The sequence below is a fragment of the Salmo salar genome, chromosome 24 (assembly GCF_965601325.2).
Source record: "Salmo salar chromosome 24, fSalSal1, whole genome shotgun sequence".
Taxonomy (NCBI): Eukaryota; Metazoa; Chordata; class Actinopteri; order Salmoniformes; family Salmonidae; genus Salmo; species Salmo salar.
Window position 1 is genome coordinate 37,730,001 of NC_138314.1, and position 27,500 is coordinate 37,757,500.

General features: G+C 45.9%; 1 protein-coding gene across 1 annotated transcript in view; it reads left to right on the plus strand.

Annotated features, from left to right (window-relative positions):
• Positions 1–27,500, plus strand: part of LOC106585809 (adhesion G-protein coupled receptor V1) — a 236,869-nt gene that overhangs the window by 24,626 nt on the left and 184,743 nt on the right. The window contains exons 2-20 of the mRNA XM_014172457.3: positions 1,172–1,359; positions 1,964–2,113; positions 8,570–8,665; positions 9,764–9,868; positions 10,163–10,276; positions 10,488–11,056; positions 11,245–11,515; positions 13,259–13,588; positions 16,861–17,037; positions 17,568–17,791; positions 22,050–22,176; positions 22,503–22,688; positions 23,225–23,405; positions 23,617–23,780; positions 23,946–24,069; positions 24,268–24,528; positions 25,842–25,968; positions 26,953–27,170; positions 27,391–27,500. The exon at positions 27,391–27,500 is cut by the window's right edge and continues 625 nt beyond it. Of these exons, the coding sequence (XP_014027932.3) occupies positions 1,174–1,359; positions 1,964–2,113; positions 8,570–8,665; positions 9,764–9,868; positions 10,163–10,276; positions 10,488–11,056; positions 11,245–11,515; positions 13,259–13,588; positions 16,861–17,037; positions 17,568–17,791; positions 22,050–22,176; positions 22,503–22,688; positions 23,225–23,405; positions 23,617–23,780; positions 23,946–24,069; positions 24,268–24,528; positions 25,842–25,968; positions 26,953–27,170; positions 27,391–27,500 (3,720 nt within the window). The 5' untranslated portion in view covers positions 1,172–1,173. The remainder of the gene's footprint in view (positions 1–1,171; positions 1,360–1,963; positions 2,114–8,569; positions 8,666–9,763; positions 9,869–10,162; positions 10,277–10,487; positions 11,057–11,244; positions 11,516–13,258; positions 13,589–16,860; positions 17,038–17,567; positions 17,792–22,049; positions 22,177–22,502; positions 22,689–23,224; positions 23,406–23,616; positions 23,781–23,945; positions 24,070–24,267; positions 24,529–25,841; positions 25,969–26,952; positions 27,171–27,390) is intronic.

Consider the following 27,500-nt stretch of genomic DNA (forward strand, 5'->3'; position numbering starts at 1 on the left):
TACACACAGGGGCCCCCACACACACACACACACACACACACACACACACACACACACACACACACACACACACACACACACACACACACACACACACACACACACACACACACACACACACACACACACACACACACACAGAAGCACACAAATATACTCTGGATCACTATATCTGTTTTTCTGTTTCGTTTAGATGATGTTCCACTATGTAGTTGTTTCACTCTGCTCTCCAGCATGACACCTGTATTGATTCATGTTTCTCTCAGAAACACCCCATGATACTGGAAATAACCCAGAGTGATCTAACAGGGACGGAACATATGAAAAATGGGATGCTTTCAATGTCCAAGTTTCCTAAGACATTTCTCTCCCCCAAAAAGAAGACCACATGACTTCATTCATTGCGGGTGTATTTTTCAACCTTGTAATTTACAGCAAATGTTTAAAAAGACACGTGATCATGTACATCAGCAACATGATGCCCACAACTTTGCATTACGTTGACCACATCCACTTGTTGCGTTGTTTGTTTTGTCAATCATGACAGAACAACGGATTAGATTCTGAGAAGACAGGAGAGCGCTGGGAGTATGTGTGTATAAGCCATGAAACCCCACAGGCTATATCAACTGTCTCTACGAACAACGTCACCTATCACATGTATTATTGATAGATGTGGTAAGGCGGAGGAGAAACTAGAATCTACACAAGTCATTATCAAAACCCATAGACAGCAGCAGTCAGGGCATGGAATAGTTTACTTCAAGTATTCCTTTATATTCCAGTGAGCAGCGGGACTATGGTTTTATCGGGGTAATAAAGGTCATTTCCCTTCTATCATGCCAATCTGATCCTGTTCTTCTGATTCTGGAGCACCTAACCTATAACACTGTATCAATGCCCAACATACACCAATATGCTCCTATTTTGTGTCCAAACATAATGTTCTATGAATGTTCAGTTTTGTGAAGATCTTCCTGTCTGTCTGTCTGTCTGTCTGTCTGTCTGTCTGTCTGTCTGTCTGTCTGTCTGTCTGTCTGTCTGTCTGTCTGTCTGTCTGTCTGTCTGTCTGTCTGTCTGTCTGTCTGTCTGTCTGTCTGTCTGTCTGTCTGTCTGTCTGTCTGTCTGTCTGTCTGTCTGTCTGTCTGTCTGTGTTCTATCCATCTGACAGGAATGCCCACTGTCCTCACACTGGTTGGGTTGATTCTGGCTCTGTCCATCCCGAGTGCCAGGCTTGAGTCAGCTGAGCTGAGGTTCCTGGGACAGACGGACTTCGTGGTCGACGAGAGCAGCAGCACCGTGGTCCGCCTGGTGGTGGAGAGGATCGGAGACCCGGTCAACGTGACCACACTGGTTCTGGTAGGAATGACCTGGTCATAGGAGGACTGGGTTAGGTCACCTGTTGAGTGTTCGACCTAGTGTTATCTAGATACCTTTGTGTGTTTACGTAATCTCCTCTAACTTGGCATTAGTCTCTCTGACTTAAGTCTTGTAGGGGACAGTTGTGTCTAAGTGTTGGTTTAATGCAATGGTGTCCGGCCATGATTAGCAGCACACAGCTGTAGGGCAGAACAGTGGAGCATTAACCTCAACCCCGCTAGTCACCGATGCTGATCTGCTCCTGAGTTGTCAAATGCAGGTATCCTTAAGAGGCAAAGATAAGTGACCTTTGTACTGTGGGAGGCAGTGTGTGAGATGAAAGGCCTATAGTACGTTGGCAGTAATTGTCACCCACATCAGAACGAATGTGTCAGCTTCCACATGGGAGCCAGTGTCTTCTCCCTCCTCATGGGTGTCTGGAAAACTAGTGGCCTGGTTGGGGCTTTGAGTTGAGTTGAGTTGAGCCCAGCATTCTATATTTTTGTACAGGCCGAGTGTGTGTCAGTCTGTGTTTAAGTGGTGTACGATCAAGTCAAATGATTCCAGTAACAGTTACAACATCAACTGTTCTTGGTGCTTCTAGTTGGAGGGAGATGACACAGGGGACTTTGAGTCCCCCACGGCTGCAGCCTTCCTGCTGTCGTCAGAGGCCAGTAAGACCATATTCATCGCTGTAAGGGACGACGAGCTGCCCGAGGCCGACGAGACCTTTGTCTTCAACCTAAGGCTACAGGTAACGGAAAGTGTGTGTGTGTGCGTGTGGTGTGTGTGTGTGTGTGTGTGTGTGTGTGTGTGTGTGTGTGTGTGTGTGTGTGTGTGAGGTCATTCAATTTCAGAGGTTGTTATGGTTTCCCTCATACCGTACTCATGTGTCAATATGTGCGTGTGTGCATTTGTATGTGTGTATGTGTTACAATGCTTATGAGTGTGTCTGAGTGTCTTAACCCCTCACCCTGGTTCAACCACTGCCCCAGGGCCTCCCCTTTTCAACCCCAGCAGAAAGACTTCAGAGGCCCTGGATTCCCTTTGATGTGTATCTATAGGGCTTCTCCAGGGCTGGGCCACCGGGGTTCTCCAGGGCTGGGCCACCGGGGTTCTCCAGGGCTGGGCCACCGGGGTTCTCCAGGGCTGGGCCACCGGGGTTCTCCAGGGCTGGGCCACTGGGCTGCTGAAGAAGGTTCCACCAAAAGACACCTTTGTGAGCAGAAAGTAATTCTGACAGCCAAAGCTTCACCACACAGTAGATTAAAGTCCAGAGTCAGGAGCTGTGTGAAGTCACAGTAAGACAGCCGTTTCACATCATTAAACAGACTGTGTGGGAGAAACCAACGTGCTTCCTGTAGCTGGGACCGTGCTGGGGACGGGGACGGGGGGACGGGGACGGGGGACGGACACTAGAGAACATATTGGAGGATTCCCTCACACGAGAAGGGTATAATCTAGAGACCGACATGGGGGTAGGTGGCCATGGCATAGCCAAACAGCGTTGGGCTGTGCAGAGAGAAACCTCTCCCACGATGCATAGAGAGGAATGTTTTTTATTTTTTCGGCTGTCTTACACCTAGAGTCCCATCGCCATGGTTTCCTTAGCAGGCTGTCGCCATGGTGTAATTGGCAGGCTGTTGCCATGTGTCCTTAGCAAGCTGTCGCCATGGTGTCATTAGCAGGCTGTCGCCATGTGATTGATGATGAGGGGGCTGGCTCCTACTGTCTGCCTGTCCACACGCTCTGACTAATGGCGCTGTGACAGACAGGCAGCCTACATCAGGCAAAGGTCTGTCTGAATGATGATCTACGTGCTAAGGGGCCTCACAGATCAAGCACAGGGGGGATGAGAGGGCGATGGCTTGGCGAATCAGTCATTTCTGACAAGCAGAAAGCTGTTTGGCTCGATACATTTAAAAATGGATGCAAGGACAGTTGTTTTGGACCGGGTGGGATTGGTTGGAGATGAGAGGGTTTGGTGTTCCCCTTCTGCTTTTGAGTAATGATGTCATCACCAGTTGGGCTACACTTCCCAGAATGCTAGATAGAAGATGATCATTTTTATAATACAATCCAGACAATCATAAACAAAGGGTGAGCTGGAATTGTCCAGGAACGGTCCCTCATACTGTAATCCCACAAACCTGCTTGACAAGACCGCAACAGGTGCTGCCCACTCATCCTTTGCCTACTGTCCGGGTCTGGGCTTGGGGTCTGGGCAGGGCTTGGGGTCTGGGCTCGTGGTCTGAGCTTGGGGTCTGGGCTTGGGGTCTGGGCAGGGCTTGGGGTCTGGGCTTGGGGTCTGGGCAGGGCTTGGGGTCTGGGCATGGGATCTGGCCTTGGGGTCTGGGCAGGGCTTGGAGTCTAGGCAGGGCTTGGGGTCTAGGCAGGGCTTGGGATCTGGGCTTGGGGTCTGGGCAGGGCTTTGGGTCTGGGCTTGGGGTCTGGGCAGGGCTTGGGGTCTGGGCAGGGCTTGGGGTCTGGGCTCGTGGTCTGAGCTTGGGGTCTGGACTTGGGGTCTGGGCAGGGCTTGGGGTCTGTGTAGTTTAATAATAGTGGATCCTATACGGTCTTATCAGGTCAGGGTATTTTAATAATAGTGGATCCTATACGGTCTTATCAGGTCAGGGTAGTTTAATAATAGTGGATCCTATACGGTCTTATCAGGTCAGGGTAGTTTAATAATAGTGGATCCTATACGGTCTTATCAGGTCAGGGTAGTTTAATAATAGTGGACCCTGTACGGTCTTATCAGGTCAGGGTAGTTTAATAATAGTGGATCCTATACGGTCTTATCAGGTCAGTGTAGTTTAATAATAGTGGACCCTATACGGTCTTATCAGGTCAGTGTAGTTTAATAATAGTGGATCCTATACGGTCTTATCAGGTCAGTAGTTTAATAATAGTGGATCCTATACGGTCTTATCAGGTCAGGGTAGTTTAATAATAGTGGATCCTATACGGTCTTATCAGGTCAGGGTATTTTAATAATAGTGGATCCTATACGGTCTTATCAGGTCAGTAGTTTAATAATAGTGGACCCTATACGGTCTTATCAGGTCAGTGTAGTTTAATAATAGTGGATCCTATACGGTCTTATCAGGTCAGTGTAGTTTAATAATAGTGGACCCTATACGGTCTTATCAGGTCAGTGTAGTTTAATAATAGTGGACCCTATACGGTCTTATCAGGTCAGTGTAGTTTAATAATAGTGGATCCTATACGGTCTTATCAGGGCAGGGTAGTTTAATAATAGTGGATCCTATACGGTCTTATCAGGTCAGTGTAGTTTAATAATAGTGGATCCTATACGGTCTTATCAGGTCAGAGTAGTTTAATAATAGTGGACCCTATACGGTCTTATCAGGTCAGGGTAGTTTAATAATAGTGGATCCTATACGGTCTTATCAGGTCAGGGTAGTTTAATAATAGTGGATCCTATACGGTCTTATCAGGTCAGTGTAGTTTAATAATAGTGGATCCTATACGGTCTTATCAGGTCAGGGTAGTTTAATAATAGTGGATCCTATACGGTCTTATCAGGTCAGGGTATTTTAATAATAGTGGACCCTATACGGTCTTATCAGGTCAGTGTAGTTTAATAATAGTGGATCCTATACGGTCTTATCAGGTCAGGGTATTTTAATAATAGTGGATCCTATACGGTCTTATCAGGTCAGGGTAGTTTAATAATAGTGGATCCTATACGGTCTTATCAGGTCAGTGTAGTTTAATAATAGTGGATCCTATACGGTCTTATCAGGTCAGGGTAGTTTAATAATAGTGGATCCTATACGGTCTTATCAGGTCAGGGTAGTTTAATAATAGTGGATCCTATACGGTCTTATCAGGTCAGGGTAGTTTAATAATAGTGGATCCTATACGGTCTTATCAGGTCAGGGTAGTTTAATAATAGTGGACCCTGTACGGTCTTATCAGGTCAGGGTATTTTAATAATAGTGGATCCTATACGGTCTTATCAGGTCAGGGTAGTTTAATAATAGTGGATCCTATACGGTCTTATCAGGTCAGGGTAGTTTAATAATAGTGGACCCTGTACGGTCTTATCAGGTCAGGGTATTTTAATAATAGTGGATCCTATACGGTCTTATCAGGTCAGGGTAGTTTAATAATAGTGGATCCTATACGGTCTTATCAGGTCAGGGTATTTTAATAATAGTGGATCCTATACGGTCTTATCAGGTCAGGGTAGTTTAATAATAGTGGATCCTATACGGTCTTATCAGGTCAGGGTAGTTTAATAATAGTGGATCCTATACGGTCTTATCAGGTCAGGGTAGTTTAATAATAGTGGACCCTGTACGGTCTTATCAGGTCAGTAGTTTAATAATAGTGGATCCTATACGGTCTTATCAGGTCAGGGTAGTTTAATAATAGTGGATCCTATACGGTCTTATCAGGTCAGGGTATTTTAATAATAGTGGATCCTATATGGTCTTATCAGGTCAGGGTAGTTTAATAATAGTGGATCCTATACGGTCTTATCAGGTCAGGGTAGTTTAATAATAGTGGATCCTATACGGTCTTATCAGGTCAGGGTAGTTTAATAATAGTGGATCCTATACGGTCTTATCAGGTCAGGGTAGTTTAATAATAGTGGATCCTATACGGTCTTATCAGGTCAGGGTAGTTTAATAATAGTGGATCCTATACGGTCTTATCAGGTCAGGGTATTTTAATAATAGTGGATCCTATACGGTCTTATCAGGTCAGGGTAGTTTAATAATAGTGGATCCTATACGGTCTTATCAGGTCAGGGTATTTTAATAATAGTGGATCCTATACGGTCTTATCAGGTCAGGGTAGTTTAATAATAGTGGATCCTATACGGTCTTATCAGGGGTTGCGAAGCATCAGGAGTCAGGTAATGGTATTCATTTACAGGTGCAGAATGTAAATAGCTGGATCCAAAACAACAATGAGGAAGAATGCCTTCAGACTAAACAGAGTGTCTATAACTTTGACAATGTTAATAATTCCTCAGACACAGATGAGCAGTTCAGCAGAGTCCTGGGATATACATGTCACCCCAGCCTTAGCTCTCTCTTGAGATGAGCACGTGAACAAGTTAAAAGTCCTGCGCCTAACACTGGAACAATCCCAAATCCACCTGAACAGGAATTTCAGCAATTAACATGCATGCATTTAAATGACTATAAAAATGACTACAAACATGATACATTGTCGGTCATGTAGTGACTTCATGTCTTTCATGTGTGTATGAACCAACCAGCTGGATGAGAGCATTGTGACCAACGTCCAACAGGCAGAACTTAATGTGTGCTGGATCGTTCGAGAAAATGAGTACCTTTGATATGTTAAGTAGAAATTATGCCACAATATTGCATTTTAAAAGCCTATTGTATACATTAAATTGCCCTTTATTAATATAGACCATTATGGAGATTTCAATAAATCAGATTTTTTATATGAATAAAGACTTGCTAAAGTGCCAAAATTCAGCATTTTGACATGTCCCTCGACGCACCATCTGTGACTTCTAGGAAGATTTTGTGATTCATTTACGTCTGTTCCCTCATTTTAAGGTCAACCCTGTTGCATGAACAGAACTCTCGTTTTAATATGGTGAAACTAGCATCTAATAGCCAAATCATAGTGTAAAAACAGTTGAGCTGGTTCTACACTTTTTGGCAATTTTCTGGTGTTTTGTCCACCCTGTTACCCAGTATAGACCGGCTAGAAGTGTTTTAGCAATGTAAGACTTTTTGTGAATCTTGTATTCAATTGCCCCTCCCTTTTGCACACAAGCTTCCAAGGGGATTCATGGCTAATTTAACTAGTAATTACATGTTGGAGGGCCATTCAACTGGATGTCCTTTGGGTGGTAGAACTTTCTTGATACACACGGTAAACTGTTGAGCATGAAAAACCCAGCAGCGTTGCAATTCTTGACACACTCAAACCGGTGTGCCTGGCCCCTTCAACCATACCCCGTTCAAAGGCACTTATATATTTTGTCTTGCCCATTCACCCTCTGAATGCAACACAGACAATCCATGTCTCAACTGTCTCAAGGCATAAAGATCCTTCTTTAACCTGTCTCCTCCCCATCATCTACACTGATTGAAGTGGATTTAACAAGTGATATCAATAAGGGATCATAGCTTTCACCTGGATTCACCTGGTCAGTCTATATGTCATGGAAAGAGAAGGTGTTCATAATGTTTTGTACACTCAGCGTATAATACCACTCTTGTTTAAATTGACAAAAACGTATAGGCCTAGGTCCATTGAGTTAATTCAACGAAATGCTGAATATATTGACCCACCTTGGTCTACTTCCCCAGAGTCAGATGAACTCTTGGATACCATGTTTATGTCTCTGTGTCCAGTATGATGGAAGTTAGAGGTAGTTTTACGAGCCAATACTAACTAGCCTTCCCTTTAAGGTAATGAGTAAAACAGATTTTTCCACTCAGAAAAGACAATATGCTTAAACTGATTAAAAGTACTCTGTGGCTTTAATGGTGTGGCTGCTGAGAGCTAGCCTGAGAGGTAGGCTGCTGAGAGCTAGCCTGAGAGGTAGGCTGCTGAGAGCTACATTAATCTGAGAGGTAGGCTACTGAGAGCTACAGTAATCTGAGAGGTAGGCTGCTGAGAGCTACAGTAATCTGAGAGGTAGGCTGCTGAGAGCTAGCCTGAGAGGTAGGCTGCTGAGAGCTACAGTAATCTGAGAGGTAGGCTGCTGAGAGCTACAGTAATCTGAGAGGTAGGCTGCTGAGCGCTACAGTAATCTGAGAGGTAGGCTGCTGAGAGCTACAGTAATCTGAGAGGTAGGCTGCTGAGCGCTACAGTAATCTGAGAGGTAGGCTGCTGAGAGCTAGCCTGAGAGGTAGGCTGCTGAGAACTATCCTGAGAGTTAGGCTGCTGAGAGCTAATCTGAAAGTTAGACTGCTGAGAGCTAATCTGAGAGGCTCAATGAGCCTGAGAGAACTACTTCCTGACTTTGTGTCCTCTCCGCATGACCTCCCTGCAGGAGTGGAGCTGTAGTGAAGGCCCCTGGGGATGAATATGTGTGTGTGTGTGTGTGTGTGTGTGTGCGTGCATGCGTGCGTGCGTGTGAGTACATGGGTGTGAGTTTGTGCGTGTGTGTCTGTGACTGTGTTTGTATGCCTGATAAGGGGACAGGTCTATACATCTCTCATCATTGCTCTTCTTTCAGAGCTCCTCCGATGGCGTGAGACTGGGGACCCCAAACAGAGCCACTATCACCATCCTGTCCAATGACAACGCCTTCGGAATAATTTCCTTCAACTCCGTAAGAAACACCTGTCTGTCCAGTGTTGATTCTTGCGTGCATTCTGTTTCAACCAGTTTAAGACGATCAGTTCAACCTTCAGTAAATGTAAAGTGAATCCCAAGAACTGAGCATTCAGTATTTAAAGTTTTCTTTTATTGTAAAACTTAAAGACAGGCTTCTATTTGAGGCAGGCTTCTATTTGAGCCAGGTGTCTATTTCTTAATGCGAACAGCTTTGGCCATTTGCATAGTTAATGAGCAAAATTGTAATAAATGTATTCATTTCCTGCACTAATGTGTTATCATTTCCACGGTGTCACGTTTCCTTTGTCTCATTCATTTTTATTTTTTCCTTGACAGAATCATTATTCTCCTCTGACTGTGCATTTTTGGCAGTTCTTACTTTCGCCACTAGAGGGCGACGGGCCGATTTCTGGGGTTCTGTACTTCCAAAGTTGTTGACTGTTTTTGTGCTTGCCAGTTAGCTCGAAGTTCTCAGCTGTTAGCAGCCAATGGCAAGCAGTTCTCAGCTTGTTACTGGCGATAAAAACAGACGATTGCCATAATTTTTTCAAGTAATTATTTAATGTAAACAATTCACCTCGTAAACAATTCATGGTCATTCATGTTAACCTTGGGGTTGCAGGTAGCCTAGTGGTTAGAAGTTTGGGCCAGTAACCGAAAGGATGCTAGATCAAATCCCCGAGCTGACAAGGTCAAAATGTGTCGTTCTGCCCCTGAACAAGACAGTTAATCCACTGTTCCTAGGCTGTCATTAAAAATAAGAGTTTGACTTGCCTAGTTAAATAAAGGTAAAAAAAAAAACTGTTATACAATTCCTTTAGACCCGGGGTCTATTTGAAACAAGGCGTTTATTTGCTGAAATGTGTGCGGTTGCCCGACTATTAAAAGGGACTGGCGTCTATTTGAGACTGAGTTTAATTGAAGTTTTACAGTAGTTTAAATTTGTCTCACTCTGCAGTCTTGTTTGTCACCCTGAATACTGGGACTGCATTTGATTCAACAGGACTCTTTGTTTCTTAGGTGAAACAAAAGACAATTGAAGCTCTGACTGACTTTGACTTATACCCCCCCTTCATCTTTCTCTCTCCTCCAGACTAAACAGATTGTCGTGGATGAGCCTAGAGGGAGGAGCCAGTATGTGCCTCTCAGCCTGGTCAGAGAGAAGGGGACGTATGGGACAGTGACGGTTAACTTTGAGGTGAGTTCACTGTAACTGGCCCCTGTTTGACCTCCCTCATTAGGCCGTTTTCATTTTAGTGTGGATGTCTGTCTGTTAGACGGTCTACTTATGCCAGCCTCAAATGCACAAGGACACACACACACACACACACACACACACACACACACACACACACACACACACACACACACACACACACACACACACACACACACACACACACACACACCACACACACACACACACACCTTTCAGGTAAACTTATTCCAGAACTGTCATTATGGCATTATGTTGTGGTTTGTACATGGGCAGATCTCTGGAGGCCCTAACTCTGCCCTGGAGGACCTCAGTCCAGACTGGGGGAACATCACCATCCCACCTGGACGGGCTATGGTGGTCTTCAGCATCCTCATCCTGGATGACCAGGTACCCTGTCTGTCCTCTTTCCTCCTTTTACATGTTATCACACCTTTCACCAGACAGCTCCACATCAAACACATGGATCATCTGAAGCTTCCTTTTGCTGGCTAAGTAAACCAGGAGTTACTAAACTATTGGGATAACACTACCTATTTACTGTATATATTTCTATATGGTAACACATCACTAAAGCCTTTTTCCCTGTCATCTCTGTCAGATCCCTGAGGATGACGAGGTGTTCACAGTAAAGCTGACGGGCGTGGCAGGCGGGGCGCTCCTCAACCCCAACAGCAGCAGCGTGGAGCTGAAGATCCGCCGTAACGACAGCCCCTTGCGCTTCTCCCTGTCCCTGGTGGCCGTGGCCGAGAACGCCGGCGTCATCTCCGTGACCGTGACCCGCGGCAGCCTGGCTGACCACGGCCGTCTGGTGGGCTCCGACGACACGGAGGTCTCTGTAGACTACTTGGTCGTCAGTGGCGAAGGGGCAGGCAGCGCCACACCGGCGGTGGATTTTGTGGACCTGCAGACGGTGCACAGGGTGACGTTTCCCCCGTGGGTCTACGCGGTGCAACTGTTCTTCAGAGTCAACGATGACAAGGTGCCAGAGATCGCAGAGTCGTTCCAAGTGGTGCTGCTGGAGGAGACTGTGAGAGGAGACGCTGTGCTGATCCCTCCCAAAGCCATCCTGGTCACCATCGAACCCAATGATAAGCCACACGGGGTCCTGTCAATCAGCAGCAGCCCTCTCACTCAGCCAATCAGTATCAACGAGGATGTGACGGACAGGTGGGTTGAACTACAGTCAGGAGGGGAATGTCATTGGATCAGGTTGAAGTGTTACACACAATTATCCCATTTTATTTTACATGCATGGAAAAAAATGTACAATGCCATTTTTACATAATAGTTTCCAAACACATTGACACTTTCTGTCTGTGCTATTCTCACAACCCCACCCCCTCTCATCCCAAAAGATTTGACGGTATCTCCATTGTGAGGAACGGTGGGAACTATGGCGACGTCTCCGTCAACTGGACCATCAGTCGGAACTCCAGTGACCGCTCGCCCGTGTCAGATGACCTGAGCCCAGTTTGGGGCACGTTGCGGTTCAGGGCGGGTCAGATGAGTACAGCCCTGCTGTTGAACATCACAGCGGACAAGCTCCCAGAAGAGGCCGAGGCCTTTGTCCTCCGACTGCTGCCGGACACTGTGCAGGGAGGGGCCGAGGTGGACGAGCCTATGGAGGTCAGTCTGGCCTGGCCAATCACACTACAACTATAGATTAGGATTCTACTGCTTTTGGTTGATTGGTCCAACAGTATGGTTGTATCATTTCAGTTTCTCTTCTAATACTAGAGATTGAGGATTTGTTTTGTATACATCCAAAGGTTTTTCTGGTATTTGTTAATCAGATTTTATGTTCCGTTCTGTCATGTTGTTGATGCTGGTGTTTTGTGGAGCTCTGTGTTGGCTTTTTTGTTTATTTGCCATACCAGATAGACAGTTTGAGAAAGTTGCTTGTCTGGGAGCTTAGTGCCATGTCTAGTACAGGGCAGTGGCTGACTGAGAGAGAGACAGAGAGGGAAGGAGGGAGGGAGGGAGAAAGAGGGAGCAGGTCTACTACCCATGCCCTGCTGGGGAGGGTTGCGGGGGAGGGCTGCACTTGTGGAAAACACATCTGCAGAGCCGTCTCCTACCCTCTGAAGGATGTGGTCGTTTGTGCGTGCGCGCCTGTGTGTGTGTGGGTGTGAGTGTGTGAGTGGGTGTGTGTGTGTTTATGGGTGTCTGTGGCACTGCAATGTCTTTGTCACAGCTTCCCATCTTAGCTATGTGTGAAAGGAATGGCTACATCTAAACCTTGTTTATGTTTAATGCATTAGAACACACACACACACACACACGCACGCACGTACGCACGCACGCACGCACGCACACACACACACACACCACACACACACACACACACACACACACACACACACACACACACACACACACACACACACACACACAGTGATTGGACTCTCAGCGTGTGGTATCTGCTGTCCGTATGTGTTTAGGGAATTCATTCAGTGCTTGTAAGCATTAGAAGGAAACTCTTGTAGTTAATCACTGTATGTGTCAAGTTGATATAAATGATTTAGCACACAGTTCTAAATGCTGCAACACATTCCTGGACAAATGACTACAGTAAGTCCTAGTAAAAAAGCTCATGAAAACTATTTTAGCCCATTTAATTAAAGAGGATGCATCTCTAAAATTAACCCAGGGCTCCTTTTGATGACACGGAGTCTGATGCTTTCTCCTCTTTTCCCTCTCCTCTCCTTCCTCTCCTCCCTCCTTCCTCTCCTCTCCTTCCTATCCTCTCCTTCCTCTCCTCCCTCTCATCTCCTTCCTCTCCTCTCCTTCCTCTCCTCCCTCCTTCCTCTCCTTCCTATCCTCTCCTTCCTTCCTCTCCTCCCTCTCCTCTCCTTCCTCTCCTCTCCTCTCCTTCCTCTGCTCCCTCCTTCCTCTCCTCTCCTTCCTATCCTCTCCTTCCTCTCCTCCCTCTCCTCTCCTTCCTCTCCTCCCTCTCCTCCCTCCTTCCTCTCCTCTCCTCTCCTTCCTCTCCTCACTCCTTCCTCTCCTCACTCCTTCCTCTCCTCTCCTTCCTCTCCTCTCCTTCCTCTCCTTCTTCTCCTCTCCTTCCTCTCCTCTCCTTCCTCTCCTCACTCCTTCCTCTCCTCACTACTTCCTCTCCTCTCCTTCCTCTCCTCTCCTTCCTCTTCTCACTCCTTCCTCTCCTCTCCTTCCTCTTCTCTCCTTCCTCTCCTCTCCTTCAACTCCTCCCTCCTTCCTCTCCTCACTCCTTCCTCTCCTCTCCTTCCTCTCCTCACTCCTTCCTTTCCTCACTCCTTCCTTTCCTCCCTCCTTCCTCTCCTCTCCTTCCTCTCCTCCCTCCTCCCTCCTTCCTCTCTTCCCTCCTTCCTCTCCTCCCTCCTTCCACAGATGGTGTTTTACATCCAGGACAGTGATGATGTGTACGGCCTGTTCCTCTTCCACCCCGAGAAGACCCAGACCATCCAGAGTCGACCCGACAGCCGCTTCCTGTCCCTCAGCTTTCTGCGCGAGGGGGGTACCCTGGGGGAGGTGGCCCTGTCCCTCACCGCCCTCTATCTCCCTGCTGGGCCCGTGGATCCTGGGCTGGCCCGGGACAGGGTGCTGAACGCTAGCCGCTCTACTACCGTGCTGTTCTCTCAGGGCCAGGACCAGGCCAGACTCACCCTGCCTATCCGCAACGACGCCTTCCTGCAAAACGGAGCCCACTTCCTTATCCAGGTGGGGTGAGAGGTCACAGATCAGACCTAGGATAACTATAGTTTTAACTATTCTTTATGATTTTTTTTTATTTAAATCAGGGCACAAATAGTTACTTTGGAGATTAATACAGCTATTTGAATACAGATGTCAGGAAGTGACGACTTTTCAGAAACTATTGGAGTGGCTGCCTTGAACTAATGGCAAAGCTGTATCTCAAATCAAATCAAATTGTATTTGTCACATGCGCCGAATACAACAAGTGTAGTCCTCACCGTGAAATGCTTACTTACAAGCCCTTTCCCAACAATGGAGTTTTAATATTTATAAAATAAACTAAAGTAAAAAATACAAAAATGAACACATAGAATAACAATACTGAGGCTATATACAGGGGGTACCAGTACTGAGTCAATGTGTGGGGGTACAGGTTAGTTGAGGTAATTGAGGTAATATGTACATGTAGCAGTGGTGGAAAAAGTACCCAATTGTCATACTTGCATAAAAGTAAAGATAACTTAATAGAAAATGACGCAAGTAAAAGTGAAAGTCACCCAGTAAAATTCTACTTCAGTAAAAGTCTAAAAGTATTTGGTTTGAAATATGCATCAAAATAAGTATCAAAAGTAAATGTAATTGCTAAAATATACTTAAGTATCAAAAGTAAAAGTCTAAATCATTTCAAATTCCTTGTATTAGGCAAACCAGACGGCACCATTTTCTTGTTTTTAAAATATTTTACGGATAGCCAGGGGCACACTGCAACCCTCAGACATAAAGCATGTATTTAGTGTCTGCAGTAGGGACGACCAGTGATGTTCTCTTGATAATTGTGTGAATTAGACCATTTTCCTGTCCTGCTAACGAGTAATTTTGTCTGTCATGGAAAATGTATGGAGTAACAAGTACATAATTTTCTTTAGGAATGTAGTGAAGTAAAAGTATAAAGTTGTCAAAAATATAAATAGTAAAGTACAGATACCCCCCAAAAAACTACTTAAGTAGTACTTTCAAGTATTTTTCCTTAAGTACTTTACACCACTGACATGTAGGTAGGGGTAAAGTGACTATGCATAGAACTGCATGTTAGTACTGCATCTGGTACTGCTTGTTGGAGATAGAAATAGAATGACTAGAGCACACACCATCTCCTACTCTATTCCAATCTATTTGACAGTCATATTTGATCTACACAAAACATTTAATTTTGAACATTCTGTAAATGTAGATTCTCCTGAATGTCCATTTCCCCAGGTGTACATAATCAAGTCAAACCACTTAACCAGTGCTATTTTGTACAGAGAAGTTTAAATAAGGTGCACCTACTGTGTCTTTTTCAACCACTGAAAAGGTTGAAAACGGCAATTCATTTTATGATACCTGAAAATACTGCAGAGTAATTCAAAGCCATTTGCAAACAGCAAGTTGGATGCTAAAACAATTTTGAACCGCTTTGTCCATCTGAGGGTAAGTGTTCTTGTTTCAAACACACACTATACCATCTTTAAAGGGATAGTTTACTCAGAATGCAAACTAACATGATTTTCCACCGACCTTGGCTGTAATTGATTTAAGAAGATCGTTTTGGGATGTTTAGTTTCCTTTCAACACATAATAGACATATTTTGTTACTGTTGGTATTCTCAGTAACATATAACATTCAACTGTTCTTGCGTCTGCGTTAATATATTTGCTCGTAATTTTGAAGCTGCAAAAGTGGTCTACTCTAATGTTGAGGTGATTCATGTATTTAATTATTGTTATGAGGTCTGTGTGTAGCTTGTGTAGAGGAGTCAGGCGCAGGACAGCAGATATTAATAAATAAACGTAATTTACTCAAAATAGGCAAATACAATACAATAAAGCGTCCCACATAACGGACCGTCTTACATACAAACAATTACTCACAAACAAACATGGGGAACAGAGGGTTAAATAATGAACAAGTAATTGGGGAAGTGAAACCAGGTGTGTAAAACAAAGACAAAACAAATGGAAAATGAGAAAAGTGGATCGGCGATGGCTAGAAGACCGGTGACGTTGACCGCCGAACGAGGAGAGGAACCGACTTCGGCGGAAGTCGTGGCAATTCTAGATTATAGGCAATATTAAGATTCTTATCCAGGAGCCCTCCAAACCATGTGCTTATGATCATATTCTTAGACTAATTCAACCCATTGTTATAGTTGTTGGTTCTTCATCAAATATTTGACAGCCATCAAATAAATGTTTTTTGTTTTCAAATAACTTGCATGTATTCAAATACCTTCAAATCTTATTGTTTATGAAGTGTGACCAAATATTATTTGTTTTTGAATATCAATGACATTTTTTTCCTTTTAGTTTAAACTCTTTATTAACTATATTTGACTAGTATTTTGAAAGAATACAGCTGTTTTGTGCCTCGGTCTGTCACGGACAGCAACACTGTTTGGTCAAATACTGATCTAATCGTAGAATCACTGTCACAGGGAGCGGGAGACACAAGTCTTACATGCGAGGTTTCATATACAGTAGATTAGAAGATCCATTTTGTTCAAATGTGAGAAGACATGAACTTAGCTCACCTGTGCTGCTATTTGCTAATGCTATTGGAAAGTTGTCAGCTACTCCAGCTCTGAGAAAGGTTGGTTGGTTTTTGGTTTAGTCAAACTTGTCCAGAGACATGGTCCCTCATTTGCATGTGTGAGTGACTTGGACCTGAGAACTGTGGTCTGGCCCTTTGCCAGGGCATCTGTCCAACAGTCCAAACAAATAGCCCTCATCAAGCAACACATAAAAACAAACTCTAAATGGAAGTACCTCCTTCATATTCAATGGGTCCCAAACTGCTTTCTCACACACATACACACACGCCTGCACTCACACATGCATGCCCGCACTCTCTCACACATACACGCACACACACACACACGAGACACACACACGCCCGCACTCACACACTCACACACGTACGCACTCTCTCTTACACACACACACGCCCGCACTCTCACTCACACACACACACACACACACACACACACACACACACACACACACACACACACACACACACACACACACACACACACACACACACACACACACACACACACACTCATGTCCCTCTACTTATATACCGCCCATATGAGAGTCATGGAGGCTCTGTATTTTCTTTTCTCCTTTCTTAAAGACATTTTAACATGGTTTCATTTTCCATTTGGCTAACACAATGTCACGTACTGGTATTACGGTTGAGTCATGTATTTCTGATGAAGATTTGTGCATAATGATCATTGCTGTCTCTCTCTCAGCTGGACAGTGTGAACCTGGTCAGTATCAGCCCTCCAATCCCGTCTGTGAGTCCTCGCTTCGGAGGGGCGGTCAACCTCACCCTCACAGTCACCCCTGACATCGCAAATGGGGAGATCGGCTTTACCAGTAACACTACAGTGGTGGTGTATGAGCCAGAGGACACCAACACTAGCACGGTACGCTAACCCTCTGTCTACATCAATGGCACACAAGTTAACATGCTAACCCTCTGTCTGCATCAATGGCACACAAGTTAACATGTTAACTCTCTGTCTGCATCAATGGCACACAAGTTAACATGTTAACTCTCTGTCTACATCAATGGCACACAAGTTAACATGCTAACCCTCTGTCTGCATCGATTTTGCACCTCTGCGATGGCAATTTTTTGGGCAAAATCAGCAATTCCCCTCATATAACGCAAGGGCTTGCAAATTTGACCAATCTACACACTATTACTGCATAAAACAATGAAATCAACACAATATTATCAACTGACCGATCACCTCACTACAAAGAGAAGGCTTCAGTTTCAACTAATCTGCACATTTACCTCACAAAATCATTGCATATTGCCATGCAAAATGTCAGAATTGCTGCAGCGAAATCCTGATCACTACAGTATGTTTGAACAGCAGGTCTTGTTACATGTAAGTTAGCTACAGTTTGATGGTTGAGGGTTAAGATATTCTGCCTCCTGTTACAGGTGACCCTCAGCCTGCGGCGAGATGGGACAGATGGACAGGCTGTGGTATTCTGGAGCCTTCGACCAATCGGAGACTACCAGGCTGACGTCACCCCTGACGACCTGAAACCCCTGAGCGGCTCAGTGGTGTTCCTGACTGGACAGAGTGACGCGGTCATCAACGTCACCGTCATGGCCGACAACATCCCAGAGGTCAACGAGACCCTTCTCCTCACCCTGGACAGGTACTGCACTGCAACCCCGAGGAGCTTTGGTTGGCCAACATATTTTCATTCAGTTAATCAGTGGCAATGTGACTTCATAAGTGCCTGTGTCTGACTATGCTCTGTTTAGGTACCACACACCATTGCCATATGATATGTCCTACCTGGGGTTTGATTCAGTAGATTACTGGCCACTAGATAATTTACTGAACAATACAAGGCTGTGCTTAAAATTATAAGAAAAAATCAATAGAGTCTATTCTAAGAATTGTTAATGTGAGCAGTGAGACCAGGGTGTCATGGGCTTTAAAGGAGAGCTCAACCCTTACCCTACCTCACCCCTCCCTACCCTTACCCTACCTCACCCCTCCCTACCCTTACCCTACCTCACCCCTACCCCTACCCTTACCCTACCTCACCCCTACCCTTACCATTACCCTACCTCACCCCTACCCCTACCCTTACCCTACCTCACCCCTCCCTACCCTTACCCTACCTCACCCCTACCTCTACCCTCACCCTACCTCACCCCTATCCCTACCCTTACCAATACCCTACCTCACCCCTCCCCCTACCCTTACCCTACCTCACCCCTACCCCTACCCTTACCCTACCTCACCCCTACCCCTAACCCTACCCTACCTCACCCCCCCTACCCTTACCCTCACCCTACCTCACCCCTACCCCTACCCTTACCCTACCTCACCCCTACCCTTACCATTACCCTACCTCACCCCTACCCCTACCCTTACCCTACTTCACCCCTACCGCTACCCTTACCCTACCTCACCCCTACCCCTACCCTTACCCTACCTCACCCCTACCCCTACCCTTACCATTACCTCACCCCTACCCCTACCCTTACCCTTACCCTACCTCACCCCAACCCTACCCTTACCCTACCTCACCCCTACCCCTACCCTTACCATTACCTCACCCCTACCCCTACCCTTACCCTACCTCACCCCTCCCCCTACCCTTACCCTTACCCTACCTCACCCCTACCCCTACCCCTACCCTACCTCACCCCTACCCCTACCCTTACCCTACCTCACCCCTACCCCTACCCTTACCCTTACCCTACCTCCCCCCTACCCCTACCCTTACCCTACCTCACCCCTACCCCTACCCTTACCCTACCTCACCCCTACCCCTACCCTACCCTACCTCACCCCTACCCTTACCCTACCTCACCCCTACCCCTACCGTTACCCTACCTTCCCCCCTACCCTTACCCCTACCCTACCTCACCCCTACCCCTACCCTTACCCTACCTCACCCCTACCCCTACCCTTACCCTACCTCCCCCTACCCTACCCTCACTCTACCTCACCCCTACCCCTACCCTTACCCTACCTCATCCCTACTCCTACCCTTACCCTACTTCACCCCTACCGCTACCCTTACCCTACCTCACCCCTTCCCCCACCCTTACCCTACCCCTACCCCTATCCCTACCCCCACCCTTACCCTCCTTACCCCTCCCCTATCCTTACCTTTACCCTACCTCACCCCTAATCTACCCTTACCCTTACCCTTACCGTACCTCCCCCCTACCCCTACCCCTACCCTTATCCTACCTCCCCCCTACCCTTACCCTACCTCCCCCTACCCCTATCCTTACCATCACCCTACCTCACCCCTACCCTTACCCTTACCCTACCTCACCCCTACTCCTACCCTACCTCACCCTTCCCCCTACCCTTACCCTTACCCTTACCCTACCTCATCCCTACCCTTAATCTACCTCATACCTCCCCCTACCCTACCCTACCTCAGCCCTACCCTTACCCTTACCCTTACCCTACCTCACCCCTACCCCTACCCTTACCCTACCCTACCTCACCCCTACCCCTACCCCTACCCTTACCCTTACCCTACCTCAGCCCTACCCTTACCCTTACCCTACCCTACCTCACCCCTAACCCTACCCTTACCCTCAACCCTACCCTTACCTTTACCCTACCTCACTCCTACCCTTACCTTTACCCTTACCCTTACCCCTACCCCACCTCATCCCTACCCTTTCCCCATACCCTACCTCCCCCCTACCCTACCCCTACCCTTACCCTACCTCAGCCCTACCCTTACCCTTACCCTACCCTACCTCACCCCTAACCCTACCCTTACCCTCAACCCTACCCTTACCTTTACCCTACCTCACCCCTACCCTTACCTTTACCCTTACCCTTACCCCTACCCCACCTCATCCCTACCCTTCCCCCTACCCTACCTCACCCCTACCCTACCCCTACCCTTACCCTACCTCACCCCTATCCTTAGTCCTACCCCTATCCCTCCCCCTACCCTTACCCCTTTACCTTACCCCAATCCCTGCATGTCTTCTGTTATCCATGACCTTGTCTCTCTCTCTCTCCCTCCCTCCCTCCCTCCCACCCCTATCCTGCAGAGTGGAGACTGCGCGCTTTGTAGTGTACTTTGTGTAAGTGGAGAGTGGAGTGAGCCTGGACCATTTGTGTGCTGTGAATCAGGGCTTGCTCTGGGGAAAAGGGACCACTTTAGGATTTCTGTGACCTTTGGTTGATGGGAGATGGGGTTGTTGTGGTGGTTGTTGTTGTAGGAAGAGAGTGTGTGGGGAGTAAGGCGGGATCTTTGTGTTGCACCTAATTTAACCTTTCTTCCTGTAAAGAGATCAGTGTTTGTATGCATGCTGCACGTTGCCTGCAAGTGTTTGTTTGGAATGCTTTACACACAGGCTTCCTGCTGTGAGAGAGAGAGACTTGGGGGGCCGCTGAGTGACAATGTTATTCAGAGCAGTCACAATAACAGGCCTCTCTGGTCACTACTGAACATGACACAATACAAGGAATTACTAGATGGCAATACCTGGTGCAAGCTTTGAAGTGCATGTCCCCTACTTTTGATTTTGTCACTCCTTGTTGTTTTACACACACTATTTGATGGTTTTAAAAGTCCACTGCAACCCCCATGCCCCTGGTATACGGTGCATTCAAAGTATTCCGACCGCTTGACTTTTCCACATTTTGTTACGTTACAGCCTTATTCTAAAATCTTTTTCCTCATCAATATACACACAATAACCCATAATGACGAAGCGAAAACAGGTTTTTAGAATTTTTCAAATATATTAAAAATAAAAACAGAAATACCTTATTTACATAAGTATTCAGACCCCTTGCTATGAGACTCGAAATTGAGCTCAGGTGCATCCTGTTTCCATTGATCATCCTTGAGATGTCTCTTGATTGGAGTCCACCTGTGGTAAATTCAATTGATTGGACATGATTTGGAAAGGCACACACCTGTCTATATAAGGTCCTACAGTTGACAGACATGTCAGAGCAAAAACCAAGTCGTGAGGTCGAAGGAATTGTTGTAGAGCTCCGAGACGACAGGATTGTGTCGAAGCACAGATCTGGGGAAGGGTACCAAAAAATGTCTGCAGCATTGAAGGTCCCCAAGAACACAGTGGCCTCCATCATTCTTAAATGGAAGAAGTTTGGAACCACCAAGACTCTTCCTAGAGCTGGCCGCCCAGCCAAACTGAGCAATCGGGGGAGAAGGACCTTGGTCAGGGAGGTGACCAAGAACCCGATGGTTACTCTGACAGAGCTCCAGAGTTCCTCTGAGGAGATGGGAGAATCTTCCAGGAGGACAACCATCTCTGCAGCACTCCACCAATCAGGCCTTTATGGTAGAGTGGCCAGATGGAAGCCACTCCTCAGTAAAAGACACATGACAGCCCGCTTCGAGTTTGCCAAAAGGCACCTATACGACTCTCAGACCATGAGAAACAAGATTCTCTGGTTTGATGAAACCAAGATTGAACTTTTTGGCTTGAATGCCAAGCGTCACATCTGCAAGAAACCTGGCACCATCCCTACAGTGAAGCATTTTGGTGGCAGCATCATGCTGTGATTATGTTTTTCAGCAGCAGGGACTGGGAGACTAGTCAGGATTGATGGAAAGATGAACAGAGAAAAGTACAGAGATATCTTTGATGAAAACCTGCTCCAGAGCGCTCAGGTCCTCAGACTGGGGAGAAGAATGGGAGAAACTCCCCAATAACAGGTGTGCCAAGCTTGTAGCGTCATACCCAAGAAGACTCGAGGCTGTAATCACTGCCAAAGGTGCTTCAACAAAGTAATGAGTAAAGGGTCTGAAAACGTATGTAAATGTGATATTTCAGTCTTGTTTTTTTACAAAAAGTCAAGGGGTCTGAATACTTTCCGAATGCACTGTAGAGGCCTGTGAGTTCCTTCATAGTCTAGTCGCTGAGTTCCCCTCTGTGTTGCAGGATTAACGTTGAGAACCAGATCCTGAAGCCTGGCTTCACCCGTCGAGAGATTGTCATCGTGGAGAACGACGACCCAGGTGGAGTCTTTGAGTTCTCCTCCTTCTCCAGAGGACCCTGGTACATCAACGTATGTCTGACCCACACACTTAGATATCATGGTTGTTGATGCTCATCTGTTTCATCCACTGGACTGCATGTTGAAATGACCAACCAGGTCATTTTTGTGAAAGACCATGGCCCCAAAGCATCTCAGAGTAGAAGTGCTGATCTATAATAAAGTTTAGCCTTTTATATCATAATGAATAAGAGGCAGGACCCGATCCTAGATCAGAACTCCTACTCTGAGACTTTTTCTAAATATGGTTAAATCAATGGCTAACCTACATCAAAAACAGCAACACTTCTGACCCATAGTTTGACCCTTTTTTCTGCCCTGTGAACTTTGCCCTGTAGGAGGGTGAGGCGGTGGAGCTGCGTGTGATCCGGACCAAGGGGCAGCTGCTCAAACAGCTGGTGCAGTACGCCCTCATACCCTCGGGCTACACAGAGTTCTATGGCGCTAACGGTATCCTGGAGTTCAAGCCCGGGGAGAGGGAGGTGCTGGTAGCACTGGTGGCACGGCCTGACGGGGTCCCCGAGGTACAGCTACACTGCTGTCTGGTGTCATGTATGGCATCCTATATGGCATCATGTATGGCATCCTATATGGCATCATGTATGGTATCCTGTATGGTATCATGTATGGTATCATGTATGGCATCATGTATGGCATCATGTATGGTATCATGTATGGCATCATGTATGGCATCATGTATGGTATCATGTATGGCATCATGTATGGCATCATGTATGGCATCATGTATGGCATCATATATGGTATCATGTATGGTATGGACACCTCTTCCTGACTGTTAGGGTGTCACTGGTCTTACAGTTTCCAGTTTGAATTGCCTTTGAAATTCATTTTTTTTGTTTCGATAGTTTACAGTATATGTGTTTGAGTGTAGAGCACGGTGGGCAGATTACAGTGTGACAGTCCTGTTATAGTGTGTGTGTGTGGTGTGTGTGTGTGTGTGTGTGTGTGTGTGTGTGTGTGTGTGTGTGTGTGTGTGTGTGTGTGTGTGTGTGTGTGTGTGTGTGTGTGTGTGTGTGTGTGTGTGTGTGTGTGTGTGTAGCTGGATGAGACATTCTCGATGGTACTCAGCAGCTACAGCACTCCAACCAGTCGCCTTGGCGACCACCGAGAGGTCAACATCACGGTGCGCAGGAACGACGACCCATTCGGGGTCATCGAGTTCATCCGTTCTGGACTGGCAGAGGCCATCAACGAGAGCAAAGGCTCCCAGTCTCACTCAGGTACAATGGAGCACTGGAGGAACAGTGACTACCAACTATACAGCACTTTAGGACTATGTAGTATAACAAAAGAAACGTAACAGGAAAACAGTTGTGATCATATTTGAAGTCATTTTAATTATTTAAAAGAGGATGCAGTAGAGAGATGATAAAGGAACTAATAGGATTGAGTGTATTGTATTGTGAACGATGTTGTGGGTCTGCTTGGCAGTGGCCTATCCCGTGGTGAGGAACAGGGGTCACTTCGGGAAGGTGTCAGTGTCCTGGGTCCTAGAGCCCCACATGTCTGCTGACGTCAGCCCCGTACAGGGATACATTGTGTTTGCTGAGGGGGAGTATATGAAAAACCTCACCCTCTTCTCTGTACCTGATGAGGTAATGCTGTCTCTCAAACACTACGGTATCTGACCAACTACTACAATCAGGGCTCCTTGACATAATATACTGTGTGATTTATGACAATAGAGTTTCATGATTTGGATGATACTCTATCTTCCATCTTTTCTACACAATAGTGACAGTGTCTTGTTTCCCCATAAGATCCCAGAGGCAATGGAGAATTTCACCATCACTCTCCTTAATGCGACAGGGGGAGCAAGACTTGGGAACATACTCGATGCCAGCTTGCACATAAACAAAAACGATAACCCGATTTACTTTGCAGGTGAGGATATCTTGGAATTGCATCCTACTGTATGTTAAGAACTGGAGCGTTATTTCAAGTTCAGCTGTGTATCGTCAGACATAAAGTGGATATGTCAAGTGACATATTTTTATGCCAAGTGACATTGTTTTTATGTCAAGTGACATAGTTTGTCAGTTGACATAAGGTGACATAAGACTCTGTCTCTCTGTCCTTCAGAGCCTGTGGTTGTCAGGCTTCAGGAGGGGGGCGTGGCTAACTTCACCGTTTTGAGGGCTGGTCCGGCTGACTTTGTTGCCACGGTGATGTATCGCGTGGACTATGGCGAGGCGTCACCTCGTGACTTGGCCCCGCTGAGTAACGACACTGTGCTGGTGTTTGGCGTGGGACAATGGATGAAGAACATCTATGTAGTCGTGGAGGAGGACAACATACCTGAGACCGAAGAACCGTTCTATATCATTCTATACAACACTACAGGTGTGGAAGAACCGTTCTATATCATTCTATACAACACTACAGGTGTGGAAGAACCGTTCTATATCATTCTATACAACACTTCAGGTGTGGAAGACTGACACGCTTTCTTTGCACTGAAACAGACAAGATATTTCTCCTGACCTCGTGATCTGAACAGGAAAAACTCTGAGCCCTAGTTTTAGCCAATAGCTAGAATCTAGAATGTTGCTAGGTCTGGTCAGGTCACATGGCCAGGAAACTCCCCTGGCCATTCTTATGTTTGATAACGTTCTATTCAATTACATTCTATACAATTACTCAATCTAATTTATACTCTCAATACAATAGCACAAAGTTACATAGGTCAAGTCATTTTGGAGGCAGCTTTAGTATGAATCAACCAGCCTCATTGTGTTGACTGTATTTCCATGTTTAGTAGCCAGTCTCTTTGACAGTTGTTTCTGTACATTGGTGAGTAACTGTGTTGATTAGCATTGACTCTGTTGACTCTGAAATGCCCTCCTAAACCCAGGTTTTTGTAAAACAGACAGGATGAAAGGCTGTGAGGGAACTTAATTACTGAACTCAGACTCACTCTGCAGGCTGCAGCACAAAGCCAGTCAGCCAGCCAGTCAGCCAGCCAGCCAGCCAGCCAGCCAGCCAGCCAGCCAGCCAGCCAGCCAGCCAGCCAGCCAGCCAGCCAGCCCACTACTCGGCCTGCCTGGATGGCTGTATACGCATGGACCACTTTGATAGAAAATACGTGTTGACTCACTCTACTCCACTCCAAGCCTTAGTTTATAAGAGGACTCTGATGTTTTTGTTGTTGTGGCGGACATGCAGAACCCTGACCCTCTCTGCTGGGTTGGTGGTTACCGTGTGCTATGTTAATGAGAACACTCTTTCCTTATTGTTCTGATATTTAGCATGACAATTACAATGTGGGTATTTCAAGGCAACCTCGTTTCTGTCTCTCTCTGAACCACATGCCGAGGACAGACTTAAAACAGGGTATATTAAAGAAGACGTTTTCGTGTCATTTTTTTACCAACGTGTTCAAAAAATAAATAAATGAAGATAAGTTCAAACAAGAACATCATATTATTTTGACTGACTTGAAGGACATTAAATGTTTCTCTCTTGTTCAGTAATTTGTTAATTAATAAAAACAGAGGGACAGTTTTAACAGGCATTGTAAATGTATTCAGTGACTGCATGCTTTGAAAGCGATTGTGTGAAGATATCTGACCTTGACACCCAGCAACTAACTGTGTAATTTCACATTGTGACCTGTGTGTGTGTGTGTGTGTGTGTGCGTGTGTTTGTGGGTACAGGTGACGCTGTCGTGTATGGGGCGGACACAGCAACAGTGGTGATTGAGGCCAATGATGAGGCCAACGGAATATTCTCCCTGGAATCGACAGAGAGGCCTGTGAAAGAGGGCAAGACCAACAACTTCTAGTAAGGAACCTGCACCTTTATACATCATACACCTATCTTTGATTCTTACCCAGCTTCTGGAATAATTTAGCAGCTCTAACTAGAGCTGAGCGATTTGGGATTTTTGAGGTCAGTTTGGTTTCTGTTAAAATCACAGTTTTCAATTTCGGGTTTCAATAATAGTATAGAACATTAAATGCAAATGCATTAAGTGGGTTGAATGCTCAAACACAGAATAAAACAGTCCCATGATGGTAGTGATTGCCCATTACTGCTTATCACTTATTAACCATCATTTATTCACATGACTTTAATTTAATAAAATAGTTAAGTTGTTGTGAAATTTACATTAGTTTTATTGATGACTTTATTATTTCATTCCAATTCATCATCTCATCTCTATAGAGCTGCTGCCTATGCTGTCTGACAAAATCACTATTTTGTAGTTCTTCAAAGTAAATAAGGCATACTTTTATGACTGCTGAATACCAACTGTCAATTACTTAGATAATGTATTTTCAGATAGAGATACCTCACGAAGCAACCGTTCTCTATCCCTCTCAATCGCACATTCTTCTGTCTCTTCCTCTCCGTGTCTGCACGCCCCACACAGACCGGACAGTAGGCGCGCAGTGGATTATGGTTATTGTAGTTAATTACCACATTTTCTGTGCTAAACTATGTCTAATATTGGCCTGTTGGAAACTAAAACTCCCCACTAGATCGCACAGTTTGGGCTTGATCTGATTTGTCTCTAGAGAACCAAACAAAATGGAATTCAAATAATTGAACTGATGTCGGTCAATTAGTTGTGTAAAAAAAACAAAAAATAAGACATTTCTGTTAATCTCTCAGAACTAGATCTAACCAAACTTCTTGAGTTGATGATCCTAGCAACTGCTGTAATAATTTAATCCGGGGCTGTGTCAGTTTGGGTCCTTGGGGGCCGTAGTGTCTGTTGCACTCTTCTCCCTCAGTCCCTCATACAGTCCTTTCATCTCCTAGTGTTATCAGGGCCAGGGGACACTTTGGCAACGTGATGGTGTTCTGGCGCCTTTATGCCAATGACACAGCCCTGGAGCCTGGTCATGAGTTCATCAACACCTCTGGCTCCATCACCTTCACCACGGGAGAGGAGACCAAGCCCATTGTCCTGCAGGCCATCTCAGACAAACTCCCAGAGTTCAACGAGTTCTACGTCCTCAGACTAATCAACATCTCAGGTAGGGGAGGTGAGGGATGAGGCAGGTATGCTCCGGGTGAGGTATGTGGAAACAAACCTGAAATATCTTCTTGACTGGAACATCAACATCTGAGATTGCTACCTATGTTCTCTCAGTTGAAATGGGATGGTATGGGTTATTCCTGAATTACTCTGTGTCACATTACACATGTTGTTGACATTAAAGCATTAACCATTTCCTTTCTGGTTGTATTTCATAGGTGGTTACCCTGGCGAGGGCGGCCGATTGGCTACTACATCCCTCAACGCATCCGTCCTGATACCCTTCAACGATGACCCCTTTGGAGTGTTCGCCATAGCTGATGACAAC